At 42.6% G+C, this 18,699-nt stretch overlaps 1 protein-coding gene across 2 annotated transcripts in view; it reads right to left on the bottom strand.

The window, feature by feature from the left end:
* The window catches only part of MYO1E (myosin IE), a 541,337-nt gene that overhangs the window by 271,989 nt on the left and 250,649 nt on the right, over positions 1-18,699 (bottom strand). For both annotated transcript variants that reach the window (XM_085643738.1, XM_085643737.1), the window contains exon 5: positions 10,557-10,644. In XM_085643738.1, the coding sequence (XP_085499864.1) occupies positions 10,557-10,644 (88 nt within the window). The remainder of the gene's footprint in view (positions 1-10,556; positions 10,645-18,699) is intronic.

The raw sequence follows: 18,699 nt of genomic DNA, 5'->3' as shown, positions 1-18,699 counted from the left end.
ATGCTGGAAGCAGACCTGTAGTCCCACTTTTGTGCCCGACCTGCCCATGCGCCATGACTTGTCTTGTGTTGGTCAAGAGTGAGACCATGAGCCAAGGTTTCCATCATCCACCCCAGATGGCAGTCTGTTCAGCCTACTCTTTTTGTCCTTTTTAAAGAAAAAATACCAAACTGGAGGATTCTAAACTCATTTCGATGGGCCTTTCTGGCCCCTGGAGATAATATTCACATGAAAGCCTATTCTGACAACAAAAGGAGGAGGTCACAACCGATGTTGTGATCCTAATTGAGGGTGCCTTTAAAACGCGAAGCTTCAGCACACATCTGTCCTGGGAGGAAGGTGGTTTACTGGCACAAAAGTCCTGCTGGTTGCTAGGACTCCTGTTACCACTGTAAGTTCCTGAAGCCATAGAATACCATTGTGAGCAAGTGACAGGTTGAAGATATCCAGGTGAAGTTTGTACTAGAGGCCACAATGCCCACTAGGGTGGTCTAAAGTCCAGATCACATTTCTGAGACACAGAGTCAAGTAGAAACAGTGGCGACAAATGGTGTTAATTTATTGTCCGGACCCTGGAGTAGGGCAGATGTGCATCGTGTTTCAACTCCTCAAACACTTGCCTAAACATTCTAGACAGTGACACTACTAGAAGCATCATGATGTCATGATCCCAGTTAAAGGCGTAAAGATAGATCTTCTACGTTTTTAAACAATCTGAATAAAAAACACAAACTAGAATGAAACAAATGGAAAATATCCAAAGCAAAGGAGTAAACCAGATATGCACCTAACAGCGACACATAATTGTAACTACAGTAAGTCTATGTTCTTCTTGAGTTTTGCCAAAAACTAAGATGACATTGCCATAGTGCAAACTATGGCTCACTGGACTTATTAGGTTTATTTTTATGTCAGCTGCTGAAGATATTCCAAAGTTCATTCTATTACTGTGAAATGCTCCTAGACGGGCTGAGAAGACTATAATATACGGTGTTTGCTTCTCTAACTCAAGGGTATGCAATCCGTTAGTCATATCCAACTGTGAGAACAAATGTTCCACCTGAGCATCCGCTTGAGTCAGAAGGCATTGTGCCTTGTCTTCCAGCAGCAGCTCAAGGTGTTTCTCTCTTTCAAAGGCGGTGTTTGGTGCTCACAGATCCACAGATGCACAAATCTTGTCTTTAACCTATTGTGGAACTGCCGCAATTGGGGCTGGTGTTGGTCCAGCACTGGCTTGATTACGTCTTGTTCCAAAAGCCTCCGGGTTTCTTCTACTGTCTTTTCTAGGTGGATGGCCACCCATATGTGATTCTGCCCTATGGGTCATACTGGCTCATTCATTTGTAGAGCTAAGTGAGAAGTTTTTAATTTTCCAAGCTGTTGAAACAGTTGTGGAAAGTGCTCCATAATTTGATGTTCATCTGTAATCCATAAATCAGAGCCATGCCAGACCCATAATTTCCACAGTTGCATCAATCAATAGACAAGGAGCTGGATTATGCTTCTCAGTACTTGTATCTCTTCTTGAGATGTTGTATTTCCATATTATCGGTTCCTCAAATTTTCAGAGATTGCGAAATACCCCGCTAAAATATGTTGATAGAGGATGGCCTGGGTAGAGATTTTGGGAACATCTTCTTGAATTCTGCTGCATACAGCATGTTACAAATTGCTCCTCTCTCTAACACAAAAGTTATTTGATGCTGTACTACTTGCAATTGGACCAACGTTGTTTTCTTGATCTTACTTGGCTCCACAAAATGTATATTTGCCTTCCTTTCTGTCTTCAACAGTTTTATTTTTCAGCAGCAGTATCTCTTCGCCATCTTCCATTTCTTCATTCTCCATTTGCTTGACATATTGTCACTTTCTGGTGTCCTTACCAAGTGTCAAGTTTTCTCCAGGTTTGGTGACTCTTCTGCTCTTCCAGGAATGTTAGCCTGCATTTATAGCATGTCTCACTTTCTACTATGTTTTCTTGCCAACTTTCCTGTACCTTTTTACCTGCCATTTTTATTTTTTGCACTTTCTAAATAACTTTCTTGTTCCTTACCTCCATGCCTTGCTGCAGGAGTTTCATCTCTTGCTCCAGATTTTGACAGTTATAGAATTTTTTGTTAGATCAATAGTCTCTTTTAATACCTTGACGGCAGTTGAGTAGTATCCTATTGTTTGCAGCCCCATGGCTTCGTCATTGCTAAATGTGTGGAAATCACAGCAAGTCACCAATTTTCTTAGACGTGTGGCAAACTTGCCTATTGTTTTATCCTCCATCTGACATGCAGTAATGGAAATGTATCCCTCATAATCAATATTTCTCTGAGGGTAAAATCACTCTTTTACACATTTTATTCTTTTGAATATCTGATTTGTTTGTCTTGCTCTGCCATATGGATATTGACAAGAGTTTGATTTGACTCAGAAGAGGAGCACCGGGCGACCTTGTTGTGGCCTTGCTTCTCCATGCACCCTGTCTCTGATGTTCTTGTGTGTGCACCAGCTGATATTTTGACATTGCTTGCTCGTGCGTTCTTGTGCTCACGTTTTTGTTGCTTAGCAGTTGCTATGCCACAATTCTATATTTATATTTATTCTGTACTTACGTTTTCATCCTACAGCTCTGCGTCTCCCAATTTAGCCGAAGCATCTCCTGGAGGCCATCTTCCGATTACTTGTTGGTGCTTTTTGCTAGATTCATTTTCTTCAGGTGAGTTATTTCTCTTTTACAAAGCTCTAGACAGCCTCTCTTGCTTACCCTCCCTGCTTGTCGAATGTCTGCAAATATTACTTCCTGGTCAGCTCCTCCCAGTGCTGCATCACCACTTCCGGCTGCAAGCTCTACTCTGCCAAGGCCGGATGGCGGCGAGCATCACTCCTCTTGGCGATCGATCCTGATGAGGGACTGTTTCAAGATAATTAAACTAAAAGCATGCACTTTTATTGACCAGAGTTTTGAAACTTGAACTCCTTCCCATAATGAAGAATGATCAATCCATTAACTGCTGCGCTGAAGGGCTATAGGAACTCCATTAATATGGCAGGGTAGCAGGGTCTGCGGTCAGGGCACGAACTATGAAGAGAGGGCGACTCCGGTTAAACATATAAAGACATTACACACAGGAGGGGATTGTGCACTTCACTCCCCTGACTCTGAGCATTAGCTGGCCCATCGGTAGGCAGACGGCAAATGCAGAGGCGTCCAAGATGCCTGCCTTGCTATTGGTCCCTGGACTTAGAGAGGACATGACACATACTGTTCAGAGTGCAGGCCGGTCGTTTCACCCGCATTTCAGTATAAACACCTGCAAAAACGGGTTATTGCCCACATAAAGAGTTAGTTGCACTTGCAAGGCCCGGAATTACAAACTACGTGTAGAGTAAGTAAAGATTAAATGAGTGTATTTACTTGCAAGTAATAATGACTACCTGGCACGAGGTGGCACCAAAAACTGAGGTGAAACCGGTCCTGGGATGCTTGTGTTCCAGTTCAGGGAGGACCTGCCTTGGCAGTTTGGGATGGACTGTTCACATGAGAGGCAGGGTCAACCCTGATTTGCATATGGCTGGGTCCAAACTGAGGTGGCATGGTGGGCAAAAGAACAATGGGTTGGGTTGCTACCTCGAGCAATTGCCAGTGGTTAGACAAATGGCAAGCATTCCACCCATCACCTTTTGTGTGTTTGATGTACCGTCCTAAGTGGCATGGGTATGCCGGAGGAGGGTGTCATGCTCACTGTCACAGGAACCAAGCTGTACCCGTCTGATGAGCCCATAACTAGGGTGAAACAGGTCCTGGGTTGCTTGTGTACCGGTTCAGGGCGGACCTGGCATGGCAGTTCGGGCTGGACTGTTCTCATGAGAGGCAGGGTTAAGACTGATTTGCATATGGCTGAGTCCTAACTGAGGTGGCATGGTGAGCAAAGGAACGATGGGTTGCCAGAGCGATTGTCAGTGGTTAGACAAATTGCAAATATTCCTCCCATCACCTTTTGTGTGTTACAGGCACCAAAAACGGGCCTTGTTTGTGTAGAACTGCAGTTTCCTAACCTATGGCTCACAAAATGAAATAATATTAACAGATTGCTAAATTGTATGTAAAGAAGCAAACTTTAAAATATTTAAATGTTCCATCAATGTGAAAGAAGTTGAAATTCCTGGCTAAAAATTCAGTTCGTTTTCTCAGACTGATGTGTGAGAGCAGTGCAAATGCTTCATTCAACCAGAATATAGTAAGGAGCTGGGTGGCATCTGCTGAAATTAGAAAAGCCACAACTTTCTCATTAAAGTGAAAATGTAGATTTTATATTTGTTTGTGAATTGAATAAAATATGTCATCATTTGGGTATTTGTTTTCTGAATGCTTGTTTTTGTACTTGTGTGTATTGGTATGAAGTTCAAATCATCTAAATCGCTTAAGCTGGGGTCTCTGAAATTCAGTAATGACTCATTGGGGATCAGTGGATTCCAATAATGATTCAGTAGAGGTCCCCTGATTCCAGTAATGAGTAAGTGGGGGTCCAAGGAAGTCGATAGGTTAAGAAGCGCTGGTGTAGAGGATGTGTGGGATCTTTCCCATGTTTAGTCCATGCAGCAAGAGAGTAAACAACGAGGGAGCAGGGATCCAGGCCACATCTGCACTGCTGCTTGGCTCTTGCGTGATAGATTCTTGTCCTGCTACTGGCACCATGAAGGAGCCCTCTCTGTCTGTAAACTGCTCCCATGCCAATGACCCTCTTAAATGCCTGACTTCACCCGAATTTTTAAGTCTAGTGGTTGACAGTTATGAGAGTGCCTGTCCCTGCTAGAGGAGTGTCTGGAAAGGATACTCCCTGAATCGCTCCCAATGTTTCATAATCACTTCCGGTTGCAAGCTCTCCTCTTTCAAGAGCATCACTGATATGAATGATGACCAATCCAGATGAATGACTGTTTCAGAATAATTAAACTAAAAGCAAACATTTGGATTGATCAGAGTTCTGAAATACTAACTCCATCCTGTAAAGAAGAATGATGACTCCATTGACTGCTGTGGCGAAGGCCTACTCCATTAATAAGGCAGGGTCCTGGGGTCTGCGGTCAAGGCACAGGCTCTGATGAAAGATCTACTCTTCAGAGCACGCGATGCAATGTGAACAGGAGCCTTTCTATTTATTGCCAGCGCACACGTCTGAAGACCACCCAAGGCCATGAGATCACAAGCACACATAGCGGCTATTTACAATTCATGAAAAGCCTATTGTACTGGAAGAGAACTGAAGGCTTTGTAAATTCTGTTTGAGTGCTGTGAGAAGGTGTTGTTTGCTGCACAGCAGCTCAGAGGAGGGCATTTATTCACCAGAATGATCGGGTGTGACCAATGTCAGGGTGCTCTTTGGCTAGCTTCATTTAGGTTTAGTAATGATTTAGTAACATGGACATTTAAACGCTCTTGATATGAATTTATAAGCTTGGCTCTGTCTCACTCTGAACAACTCGCGTCTTTAAATACCTTTACCGGTTCCACGAGAAAGAAAGGACAACATTGAATTGATATGCAGCTAAGACCTGGTCTTCAGGGGGCAGGATCTCGCCTACTTCGAAAAAGAGGCACAGCAAAATGTACACAACAGGAATTTAAACTCCAGACAATCCACATCACTTCATCAGATGCACAGAAGCAACACAGATGAAGCACTACCAGGAAATTGACCCACATGCAGTGAAACCTAGCACTCTAGCCGGACCTGATTAAAGTCCCACTTCAAAGATAGATTCAAGACCAAACTCTGCACACATTTGGATAAATGCACCTAATGCCAAGTCACCAGTTAACCAAATTATGTTATGAATGGTATCATATTGCATCATTCAGGTAATAGTCCTTTTAGAATAAGAGAACTGAAAACAAAAAAAATAACGTTGTCGGAAAGAGGTGCCTGCACTTTTTACTAGGCCACTGCCGTAAACATCACTACGGGTTATTGAAACTCCTTACGAAGGATTGAAAAGTATGTGGACGAGAAGATTAAGACTACCATACCTGGATTAGCCATGAACCTCACTGAGCAAATCTGTAGTTGGTCAGAGGCACCAAAGCCTCAAATGATGCACGCCTACGGATGTAGGCTGTATCGATGCAGATGACCATTGCACAGCACGTTGTGCATGGCACATACTGGCACGTAGCATCGATCTAATAGTTATTCATGAAATAAGAGGACTTATTTTTCTGCTGAGTAGAGGGGAAGCTATGAGTTAACAACTGAGCTGCAGGAGCAGCCAGCTCAAGCTGCTGGTGTGTCCCAGTGCAACGCTCCAGCGACACTACACTCACCTCGAGGCCGCTGCATTGCTTCCCTTGAAGGCAATATACTCCAAGTCCCTTCTTCATAGTGAACTGCGCTTAGTACAGAAAGGGCTCCTGCTGCCCTTCACAGGAGGCTTGAACCAGTGCACTCTTCAAAAGACTTTTAGAGGATCAAATCGCCTTTGCGATACTTAAGTAGAGTGTGGCTGGTGGAAGAGCTTCACAAGTATTCCAATAATTATATTTAGTTATTGCATTTATATAGCGCTCATAATAACAAACCCTTGTCTGAAGGCACTAGATTGATTGGCTATCTCAATGAGCAGAGGACAAATTAGAACAGAATTTCTTTTTAAGGGACTAAAGCTTATTTTTTGTAGCTCTATTGGAAAAGTGGATGTAGCAACTATCTTTGGTCATCTTTCCCCAGTAAACAGAAGTTTACAGAATAGCTTGGTACCCCGATAGTAAGGCGTGACCATCTCCTGTAAATATCCGGATGACTTGCTCTGCATAACCATAGTTAGAACCTTAAAGCAATTATTTTTACTCACCAGCAATCATAGGACATGATCCAACATTTGTTTATGAAATATAAGATGAACACCCATATTTCGAATCTGCTATAATGTGGCATTATGTTTTTGGATAGTTCTATAAAGGTGTAGTAATGGTTCAGCCATACTTTCTATTGAAAGTTCATTTTTTGATCTGCTTATTACAATTGGTCCACGGATTTTCACAAGACTTGTCAGTCTCTAAGTTTTTGCATGCCAAGTTTCTTGAATATACGTCCATGGGAAAAAGTTAAGGACGGGTGAAAAGTGCATCATTTCTAGTTTTACCTCCCACTGGAAATGTTGACAAAGCACGGCAAAGTCACAGAATGATTTACACCACACTTTGAATAAAAGTATAAATGCTTTTTATATTTGGTATTAATCCGTTCAGTAGTTTTAGATATATTTGTGCTTTATAAAGCTGCCTGGTGAGAATTATGGGTTATTACTTTTGTACAATTTGTCAGTTGAAATTCCATTTCTTAATTTGCTTATAACTTTGGCACCGTCTGACGAATATGCCTGAAATATGGTAGGGCGGGGTGTGTGAGGGGGAGAAGTGTTAATTTTCTAATACGTTTGGCACAGTATGATAAAGGGGCTCAAAATTCAGCAGAGGCAAGGAAGGATTGTTTTCCTATTGGTAAGTCAAGTTTTCTGCAAACCCGTCATGAGGGAGGGGTGCAGATTTAAAAGTGGTGGGCATAACATTTTCTATTGCACCGTTGAATCCGCATCAAATGTGGCCGGTATTTAGCAAGTTTCATCCAGTGCAGGCATTTCAGGTTTTGTGCTGACCCAGGAGGGCGAGGGGAGATGGGGGACAAAACATTTTTTATTTGATTTCATTTGAAACCATCTTATGAATCTGAACAAAATTTGGCAGAGACTTAGCATGTTTAGACAACTCTTAGTTTCCTTATTTTCATGCAGGCCCATCAAGGGGGAAAGGTTCAGCCACAATCAAAATGAAGAAAATTATGAGGAAAAACAATGAAATTCACTGAAAAAATGCAGTTTATTTATTTATTGAGAAGTTTTATATAGCTCTGGCCAGACCCGAGGGTATCGGAGCGCTTTACAACAGTATTTGTTTTTTTTTTGCATGATAATACAATAGGTCATGGTAAATAATATAGTTTTGGAGGTCCCAGCATGCTGTGTAACATTGAGGTATGGAAGTCCTGAGAATCCTCGACGGGAACACAAAAGGTCATAGTATATAGTATTGTTTCTGACGTCCCAGCATCCTGTGCAACATTGAGGTATGGAAGTCCTAAGAATCCTCTCCTTGGTGAACACAATACGTCATGGTATATAGTATTGTTTCTGAGGTCCCGCATGCTGTGCAACATTGAGGTATGGAAGTCCTGAGAATCCTCTCCTTGGTGAACACAATACGTCATGGTATACAGTATTGTTTCTGAGGTCCCGCGTGCTGTGCAACATTGAGGTATGGAAGTCCTGAGAATCCTCGACGGGGACACAATAGGTCATGGTAAATAATATAGTTTTGGCGGTCCCAGCATGCTGTGGAACATTGAGGTATGGAAGTCCTGAGAATCCTCAACGGGAACACAATAGGTCATAGTATATAGTATTGTTTCTGAGGTCCCCGCATGGTGTGCAACATTGAGGTATGGAAGTCCTGAGAATCCTCGACGGGAACACAATACGTCATGGTATATAGTATTGTTTCTGACGTCCCAGCATCCTGTGGAACACTGAGGTATGGAAGTCCTGAGAATCCTCGACGGGAACACAATAGGTCATGGTATATAGTATTGTTTCTGAGGTCCCCGCGTGCTGTGCAACATTGAGGTATGGAAGACCTGAGAAACCTCGATGGGTGCACGAGGTCTTGGGTTGAACCTCTTTCAAGGAGGAGGGAATGAGGAGGAGGGGAGCGGGGAAGAGCTAGGTTTGAGTATCACGGTGTCAAGATGCTACAGAGTGCAGGCTTGTGCGCATCGGCGGCTGTTACCGGTTCGGGAAAGCACGATTGAGGAAGATCAATAGTGAGTTTTAGTTCTGGCTCAAAATCATGCAACTACTGAAATTCACCAGTTATGCTTAGCAATGCGCACACCAACGCCATAACTCGCACCACCCTCCATGCTCAAAACACCAATTTAGCAAAGATACAGAAACAAAAGTGTGATAAAAAAAACACATTGTGGTGTAATGGATGGTGGCAGGAGTTATAGTGGGTGTTGTGTGCTTTGCTCACCAATGCTGGTGAATTTCAGGGGTATTTTTATATCCATAATACAAATAGGCAACCACTAAGGCACCAACCAAGATTGCTCTCACTGGTGGATCAATAATCCAAAAACACTCAAGGTTTTACGATCATAATCCAGTTAAAAAAGGAGCCGACTGATCTCAACTGCTTAATTTCAGCTTTGATTCCATTCAGCGGTACCTCTGTTTACCTTTTAAGCTGTTGTCAACTATGATTCATCCAAAATCTTAATATCAAATAAGACGCTCAGCGGAGGTTCAAAATTTCAGGGTCTTTCTTCCTACCTCAGTTTGGTCTAAATCAAAAAGAACTTTCATCGTTTATATAGCGCAAACTTGGCCTGAAGGCATCAGAGCGCTTTACATAGAAGATAGTGGACACATAGGGTAAATCCCGTTACATGGGGTTATTGCAGTACATGTTGACTGTGTAGAAAAACAAGAGCCAGGCAATTACATGTGTTTCAAATAAAATACAAACAGGTGCAGGAAAGACAGACTTTAGTATCAAGAGATGTGCGTTGGCATAACGTGGGCATAGATAAAGGCTAACCGGGATACAGTGTAATATAATCTGCGGTGTTGAGGGGGAGCGCGCATAAAGCATATAAGCACAGCACAGAGTACTACATAATTGAGTGGCAAAAATGAAAATCGGGAATTCGAGCGGGCGTGACTTATCTATTAAAATAACGCAATAGATCATGTGGCAGATGATAATCCATAAGTGTAACATATTTGCCTGAAGCACTGTACGATCATTGCTGTCGTAAAATGATCAGAGCAAAATAAAGCATGCAGTCAGAGAAGGTACTATCTCAACAGTATTGTGGCTGGGTCCGATTCACAGAAGTAATCTGAGACAAAATCCTAAATGTACTACTTTTGGTATTCACAGAAGGCATTTAGTAGTAGTAAAGTTAGGATTTTGTCTTAAGTCTGTCTTAAGTCTGCGTAAAGTCTTTCTTAAGTCTGTCTTAAATCAAACTTAAGACAAAATCCTAACTTTACTACTACTAAATGCCTTCTGTGAATACCAAAAGTAGTAAATTTAGGATTTTGTCTCAGATTATTTCTGTGAATCGGCCCACTAAACTTTGATGCTAATTTTCACTCATCACCCCCTGAATTTCAGAAAGCACTTGAATACCTCCATGTTCTGTATAAAAACTAAGACATACAATATAAGCAGAACATAGAACATAACAAAAACAGAATACGGGGGGACTTCAAGTCCCCACTGAAACGCACTGAACAGAACGGGGTTTAACATGAAAAGAAAGAAAAAAAGACATTTAAATATGATCAATTCAAGGACCAATTTTTGTCACTGTCCCCATAAAAAGATGCCATTTGGGAAATGGAGTTTTAAACAAAGGGATTGACCAATTCCCACCCAGATGGTTTTGAAGTGATATCATCTCCCCCTCTTGCAAGCACGCCCCCCTTGAAAAACATCAACTCACCTGAACTTTGGGGCCACCGCCCGATATCTTTGAGATGTAACTCATGATATATTTAGCAGCCACAGTTTTCCCAGCACCACTTTCACCACTAGGAGACAAAGACATGAACAGAAACATACATGCATGAGGCGGGTCATGGGAATGACGAGTGGAATGACACAGAAATGACACAACATGAGATGCCATCATGACCGGTTCTTTTGAAAAGAACCACACCCATGCTCCCACAGTGTCCAGAGCAGGTAGCTCTGAAGTGCTTATCAGTAGTAAATGAACAGGTGCACACAAGAAATACATTACTTGGACAAATAAGGCACCACAGGAAACATTGATTAACATCAAGGAGTCAGGCAGGAAGAAGTGTTGCTTACCCGGAAACAGAGATCTTCTGGCAGATCAGTACTTTTGAAGGCCAGTAGACTAATAACATGTGACTGTCTATCCCAGTCCTACTGGCCTCTTAAAGTAACTGCGCAGTCTGCAAGATGACAACATTCCCACGTAGGCTGTTTTTTTTTATTATTAATTGACTTTTCAGATACAACAAATAGCAAATAGAAGGAACAATACTTGCACTTCGTACCAGAAGTTATGGGGTTAACAAATAACATCCCGTAAGAACAAACATTTGCAATGCAATAGGTTTCGAATTTTTTAGAGTTAGAGCTATTGGCATTGTAAATGACAATGTCTTTTACCTAAATGTTTTAGTTTGGAGTGTAGGGAATGTATGAACAGAGATGCAGCTGCAGCACTGCTACAGGACTAAGAATGAGACATTGCCACTGAGACCAGAGAAGCAGCTGCAGCACTGCCTAGAAGACTAAGAATGAGACATTGCCACTGGGACCAGATAAGCAGCTGCAGCACTGCCTAGAGGACTAAGAATGAGACATTGCCACTGGGACCAGAGAAGCAGCTGCAGCACTGACTAGAGGACTAAGAATGAGACATTGCCACTGGGACCAGATAAGCAGCTGCAGCACTGCCTAGAGGACTAAGAATGAGACATTGCCACTGGGACCAGAGAAGCAGCTGCAGCACTGACTAGAGGACTAAGAATGAGACATTGCCACTGGGACCAGATAAGCAGCTGCAGCACTGCCTAGAGGACTAAGAATGAGACATTGCCACTGGGACCAGAGAAGCAGCTGCAGCACTGACTAGAGGACTAAGAATGAGACATTACCACTGGGACCAGAGATGCAGCTGCAGGACTGCCTAGAGGGCTAAGAATGAGACATTGCCACTGGGACCAGAGAAGCAGCTGCAGCACTGCCTAGAGGACTAAGAATGAGACATTGCCACTGGGACCAGAGAAGCAGCTGCAGCACTGCCTAGAGTTCTAAGAATGAGACATTGCCACTGGGACAAGAGATGCAGCTGCAGCACTGCCTAGAGGACTAAGAATGAGACATTGCCACTGGGACCAGAGATGCAGCTGCAGCACTGCCTAGAGGTCTAAGAATGAGACATTGCCACTGGGACCAGAGAAGCAGCTGCAGCACTGACTAGAGGACTAAGAATGAGACATTACCTCTGGGACCAGAGATGCAGCTGCAGCACTGCCTAGAGGTCTAAGAATGAGACATTGCCACTGGGACCAGAGAAGCAGCTGCAGCACTGCCTATAGGACTAAGAATGATACATTGCCACTGGGACTAGAGATGCAGCTGCAGCACTGCCTAGAGGTCTAAGAATGAGACATTGCCACTGGGACCAGAGAAGCAGCTGCAGCACTGTCTAGAGGACTAAGAATGAGACACTACCACTGGGACCAGAGATGCAGCTGCAGCACTGCCTAGAGGACTAAGAATGAGACATTACCACTGGGAACAGAGACACAGCCGCAGCACTGACTAGAGGACTAAGAATGAGACATTACCACTGGGAACAGAGACACAGCCGCAGCACTGCCTAGAGGACTAAGAATGAGACATTACCACTGGGAACAGAGACACAGCCGCAGCACTGCCTAGAAGACTAGGAATGAGGAATTACCACTGTGACCAGAGACACAGCTGCAGCACTGCAGCACTCCCTTCCTGTTTTAAGCTGAAAGGGATGATAGACAGACATGTGCCAGCACACCAAAGAGCCTATTTGGACGGGTGTGTCAGCTCATCTTTATCAAATTTTGCACAGGTATATTTTGTGGTCATGCCTCAGTACCTTAGAATGGCATGCCTGAAATGTTTGTCTGCTCTGTCACTCTGCTTCCCCCGTCCCATCGCACTCTTTTTTTTTACACTCCGTGGGAGGACCTTAGCTTGTGTGAACTATGAGAGGGGATGCGCAGCGTGAGGGGGAAGAAGCGTGTGGGGGGTCTCAGTAGAGGCGGATAGACTGACCGCTATTAGTCCATCTAACAGCAGAGGAAGCAACACCTTGCAGGTGAAGGATAGATATTAGTATAAGGCCTTTATTTGCTCAGGGCAGGTGAGTGGTGCGTTAATGAGGCACCACCTTTAGCTTTCTGACAGATGACGGTCATTGTTCGGGTGCTGCCAGCAGATTGATCGATAGCTCGGTTGTCCTGCCCTGCAGTTACAGCAGGCTGTCAACATTCTTCCTCTAATCTGTCTAATTGGTTGTCCTGAGGATGGCCCGGCAGAAGTGGAGCTGAACGTGCGCATGCCTTTTCATGTAGTAAATAAAATCATAAGTGGTACTATATAATGGGAAGTATTGATGTCTTTTTAATTGAGAAGCAGACATAGTGTCTATAAAATACTTACAATATTGAGAAAAAAAAATAATATATATATATATATATATATATATTCACTGAAAAAACCATAGGTTTCACACATGTTATAGTTAGCTGTACATTTCACTCGTAAAAAACCAATGAAATTGCCCCGTTATAGTTAGTGCAGGCAACTATAACTCACGCGACCGCAATCCTCTGCTGATGCTAATACTGTATTTAGACACTTATTTGCCCATGTCTTCTTCCATTAAATTTTAGCTATACATATATGACAAATATATTTTTTTCATAAAGACACATATGTCATCAGCAGAAGATTGCGGTCGCGTGAGTTATAGTTGCCTGCACTAACTATAAAGGGGCAATTTCATTGGTTTTTTACGAGTGAAATGTACAGCTAACTATAACATGTGTGAAACCTATGGTTTTTTCAGTGAATTTGCAAGGTTTTTTAAATGCTAATTCCTAACTATAACGTGTGTGAAACCTTTGGTTTTTTCAGTGAATTTGTACGGTTTTTTAAATGCTAAGTTACTTTACGCCATTCGTGGCGTTGCGCGCCCAGTTAACGCAGTTCGTTCCGTGCGCGCACGGTGCTCTTCGCGCACCGTGCGCGCACAGTGAGCACGCGGTGCGCTTCGTGCACCGCGCGCCCACTTTACGCAGTTAGTGCCGTGCATGCACGGTGGTCACGCGGTGCGCTGTGCGCACCGCGTGCCCACATTATGCGGGATGGGCCATGTACGCACGATGCGCTTCGCGCACCGTGCGCACATGGGGGACATATTATGCGCATCTTTTTGAAATGTATTCTTTGTTAATTTTATATCTGTAATAAGCCATGCACAAATGGGGCCCTTCGGGCACCATTTGCACACGGGGTGGGGAAAATGTGGATTATTTTATTTTTTTTTAATTTTTATCGTACGCGTCCGGTAAGCGTAATTGGCGAATTACCAAAAAAAAAAATACTTTTTTTTTTTGGGCTTGTGGGTTGTTTGGGGACCCCTATATCAATGCTGGGTGGTTAGGATGTGACGAAACTGCCTCTTTAGCCATTTTTTGGCTTCGTTTTTGCTGCCCAACTCAGAGAGCGAGAGAAAAAATGGCGGCCGTCGCTTCCTGGTTTCGACCGATTCGAATGTTTACTAAGATCTAAGAGCCAATCAAAATCGCGCTCGCGCACGCCACCGTACGCGTACGGTAAGCGCACCGTAAGCTGGCTCAGATATATATATATTGATTTAAAGGCTATTTTCTCAGAATCTACTGAACAGATTTACACCAAACCTACAAAAGGCACTTCCTTGACCTGAGGACTACCTCTCTGCCAAATTTCAAGTAATTCTGTTCAGCCGTTCGGGCTGTAGCTGTGTCTAAAGGTCCTATGGAAAAATGCATGGGAAAAACGCGTTTTGGGACCCCCCTTTTATCTCAGCCCCCGCTTGACGAATCCCCCCGAGACTTTCAGGGTAGGAGCGGAGCGTAGCGCCCCACCTATTTTGAAAAATTTGCGAGGATTCGTCGACCGGCGCCAAAGTTATTCAAAATAGAATGTTGCGGATTTCCTATGGAAACGTGGTCCTAACTATAACTACCTACTGGCGACCGCCATTAGGTAATAGATATATTCACTTAAAAAACCATAGGTTTCACACATGTTATAGTTAGGTGGACATTTCACTCGTAAAAAACCAATGAAATTCCCCCGTTATATTTAGTTCAGATAACTATAACTCGCGCGCCCTCAATCGACTGCTCATGACGTCACATATTACATCACTCATGACATGGTCAGTGGCATCACTCATGACATCACTGATGACATCATCCTTGTGATAGAGTGGTGCGAGTTATAGTTATCTGAACTAACTATAACGGGGGAATTTCATTGGTTTTTTACGAGTGAAATGTCCACCTAACTATAACGTGTGAAACCTATGGTTTTTTAAGTGAATTTGCAAGGTTTTTTAAATGCTAATTCCTAACTATAACGTGTGTGAAACCTATGGTTTTTTAAGTGAATTTGTACGTTTTTTAAAATGCTAAGTTATGTATGTATTATTATATATTTTTTTTAAGGTTTTTCACCGTGCGCGCACCCCGCGATTTAAAAAAAAAAAAAAGAAAAATATGTTTTTTTCACCCTTCGGGGTCCTTCAGGGACCCCCTGACAAAGGCTAGGGGGTCGGGAACTCTCTACCCTGCCCCCTTTTCACGTTCGCCACCTCTCTTTTTCACTGTCGCACCCAAAACAAACAAAATGGCGGCCGACACTTCCTGATTTCGACTGATTCGAACGTTGACTGACATGTAACCACCAATCAGAATTACGCTCGCGCACGTTAGGGTGCGTGCACCGTGCGCGCGCGGTGCGCGCCTATAGATATTTATGTACTTTTAACTGCAATTTTCTCAGGAACTACTGAACAGATTGACTCCATATATGCAAAAGGCACATGCCTGACCTGAGGACTACCTCTCTGCCAAATTTCAAGTAATTCTGTTCAGCCGTTCGGGCTGTACCTTCGACTAAAGGTCCTATGGGAAAATGCATGGGGAAAACGCGTTTTGGGACCCCCCTTTTTTCTCGGCCCCCGCTTCACGAATCACCCCGAGACTTTCAGGGTAGGAGCTGATTCGTCAACCGGCGCCAAAGTTATTCAAAATAGAATTTTCAGATTTCCTATGGAAACACGGTCCTAACTATAACTATCTACTGGCGACCGCCAGTAGATTATATATATATATATATATATATATATATGAGGCTCCATGGGGATGTCATATACAAAAAACGCCGTTATCCTTCCGTACTTCGTACCTGGACAAACTCGGCAACCACGAACACTCTTCAGCTTCACCACAGTTCTTTTATTGGGAGCAATTTACCAAACGACCGACTCAACGCGTTTCGGGATGAAAATCCCTTGCTCACGAGTGAAGTGTCCTGAATACAGGCAGTATTTTAAACAACAAACATCACGTGGTTTACAGATTCATTGAAAGAGAGAAAATACTTGGTGGTGGTTTACGGTATAACTCTGTTTTTCAACAAAAACTTTAACTTTCCAAATAATATCAAAAATTGTGCTGCTTTGACATACACATAATTCATCGCGATTAACACATTTTAAATAAATGAATTAACGGTCTGCCTAGTGGCAAATTTGATTGACACATGCGCCTGAACTGCCTCGATGGGCGTGATACATTTTTACAGTTAGCTGTCACAAAACAGATCGAAAGTCACTAATGTGCCAATAAAACAAACAATACTGTTTATGTACTACTTCGCTTCATGCCCAAGTGGGCCAATACATGAAACAATTCAACCAATGGTCACATTAATAACAGATTTTCAATTCATTAAGAAGTACAATGGGCCAAATAGAATAAACATGATATCCAAAACCCTTTAGTTTAAAGCTACAATGGACATATAATAATACAACAAAATGCCATACCGGCAATTTAAGCTTAATGAAGGATATTCCTAGATTTTTGCGTTTCTTTCAAATTTTTAGCCATACTCCTTTTTATTCTGTAAACAGAAAAGAAAAAATAAAGATTTCAATTACAAACATTATATAACCACACCTAAAAATACCAAAAAATACTACCTGACTCAAACCACTAAAACCTGTCCATTGTAGCTTTAAACTAAAGGGTTTTGGATATCATGTTTATTCTATTTGGCCCATTGTACTTCTTAATGAATTGAAAATCTGTTATTAATGTGACCATTGGTTGAATTGTTTCATGTATTGGCCCACTTGGGCATGAAGCGAAGTAGTACATAAACAGTATTGTTTGTTTTATTGGCACATTAGTGACTTTCGATCTGTTTTGTGACAGCTAACTGTAAAAATGTATCACGCCCATCGAGGCAGTTCAGGCGCATGTGTCAATCAAATTTGCCACTAGGCAGACCGTTAATTCATTTATTTAAAATGTGTTAATCGCGATGAATTATGTGTATGTCAAAGCAGCACAATTTTTGATATTATTTGGAAAGTTAAAGTTTTTGTTGAAAAACAGAGTTATACCGTAAACCACCACCAAGTATTTTCTCTCTTTCAATGAATCTGTAAACCACGTGATGTTTGTTGTTTAAAATACTGCCTGTATTCAGGACACTTCACTCGTGAGCAAGGGATTTTCATCCCGAAACGCGTTGAGTCGGTCGTTTGGTAAATTGCTCCCAATAAAAGAACTGTGGTGAAGCTGAAGAGTGTTTGTGGTTGCCGAGTTTGTCCAGGTACGAAGTACGGAAGGATAACGGCGTTTTTTGTAATTTTAGAGGATTGCCACCTCGCCACGAGCCGCCATCGTAAGTGGTGAGGGGGGAGGCTAACAACAGCAGATGCTGTTCCTTGCGGTATAAATATATATATATATATATATATATATATATATATATATATATATATATATATATATATATATATATATATAGTTTTATTTTAGTTATAGCCCATCTGTTTTCAGTTACTTCAGGGCACAACGCAGACAAACAATGCACACATTTAGAACAGAGGACTGAATAAAGCAATAACACAGCAGATTCATGTTTAGATTCATGCACCTCACTGACACAGTTGTGAAGTGCAGATGGGCTCCAGGGACATGAATTCTACGCGTAGCACAGGTGACTAAACAATTTTGCACTGGTGAGAGGTCAATTTTGCACGAGCACTTGTACAGACCTTCTAGTTCAAAAAGTCATTTCTACTGAGCGAGCAATACAAGAACAACATTTTCACCAAATGAAATGACGCTTTGCCATGGTTGGTTACTGTAACTGGTGGTGCAAGATGAGTCAGTCTCAGGAGCAAGTTTTTGCAGTCACATGTCAAATCATTGCCATTTCAAAAGGCAGAAACCGAAGAGGATGAGGAGCCCTGTCACAATTACTTATAACTGGACCTAGGTTCCTGCTTGAGTGAATCTTACAGTGTAGTGATCATAAATTAAGCTGCGTCTACACACGTTGAGATTTTATGCGTGTCTTAAATAAGGATAGAGCTTGTATGCACCGCAGAACGCTTGTTCTACCTGAAGCCTACTACTGCAAAAACAAGCAGTGTTGTGAGGGTGCAGTACCACAGTTGGTCACTAAGTGTCCCTTGGGACGTCTTTTGTCCACATATTGTACTGAACGTGGCTAGGAAAAGGATATTGTGCAGCATAGATAGCTGCCGACTGGTGAGCTGGGGATCTGTGTTCAAGTCTGCTGTAAGCTCAACATCCTGTGATAATGGGCTGATTGTTTAATTTCCCCGTGCCCATGGCTAGGTGTGCTATATAAATAAAAGTGTATAATGTACAATAACATAAGAATTCAATGCAGCGATCTCGTGGGTAGGCAAGCAGTGTCGTGCAGGAGGGCGGGGGAAGACCGCAAAGGGATATTAAACTAGGGCATTG

This window comes from Triturus cristatus, chromosome 3_1 (assembly GCF_964204655.1).
Source record: "Triturus cristatus chromosome 3_1, aTriCri1.1, whole genome shotgun sequence".
NCBI lineage: Eukaryota > Metazoa > Chordata > Amphibia > Caudata > Salamandridae > Triturus > Triturus cristatus.
Note: the sequence above shows the minus strand (reverse complement) of the source record. Positions and strands in the feature narration are given on the sequence as shown.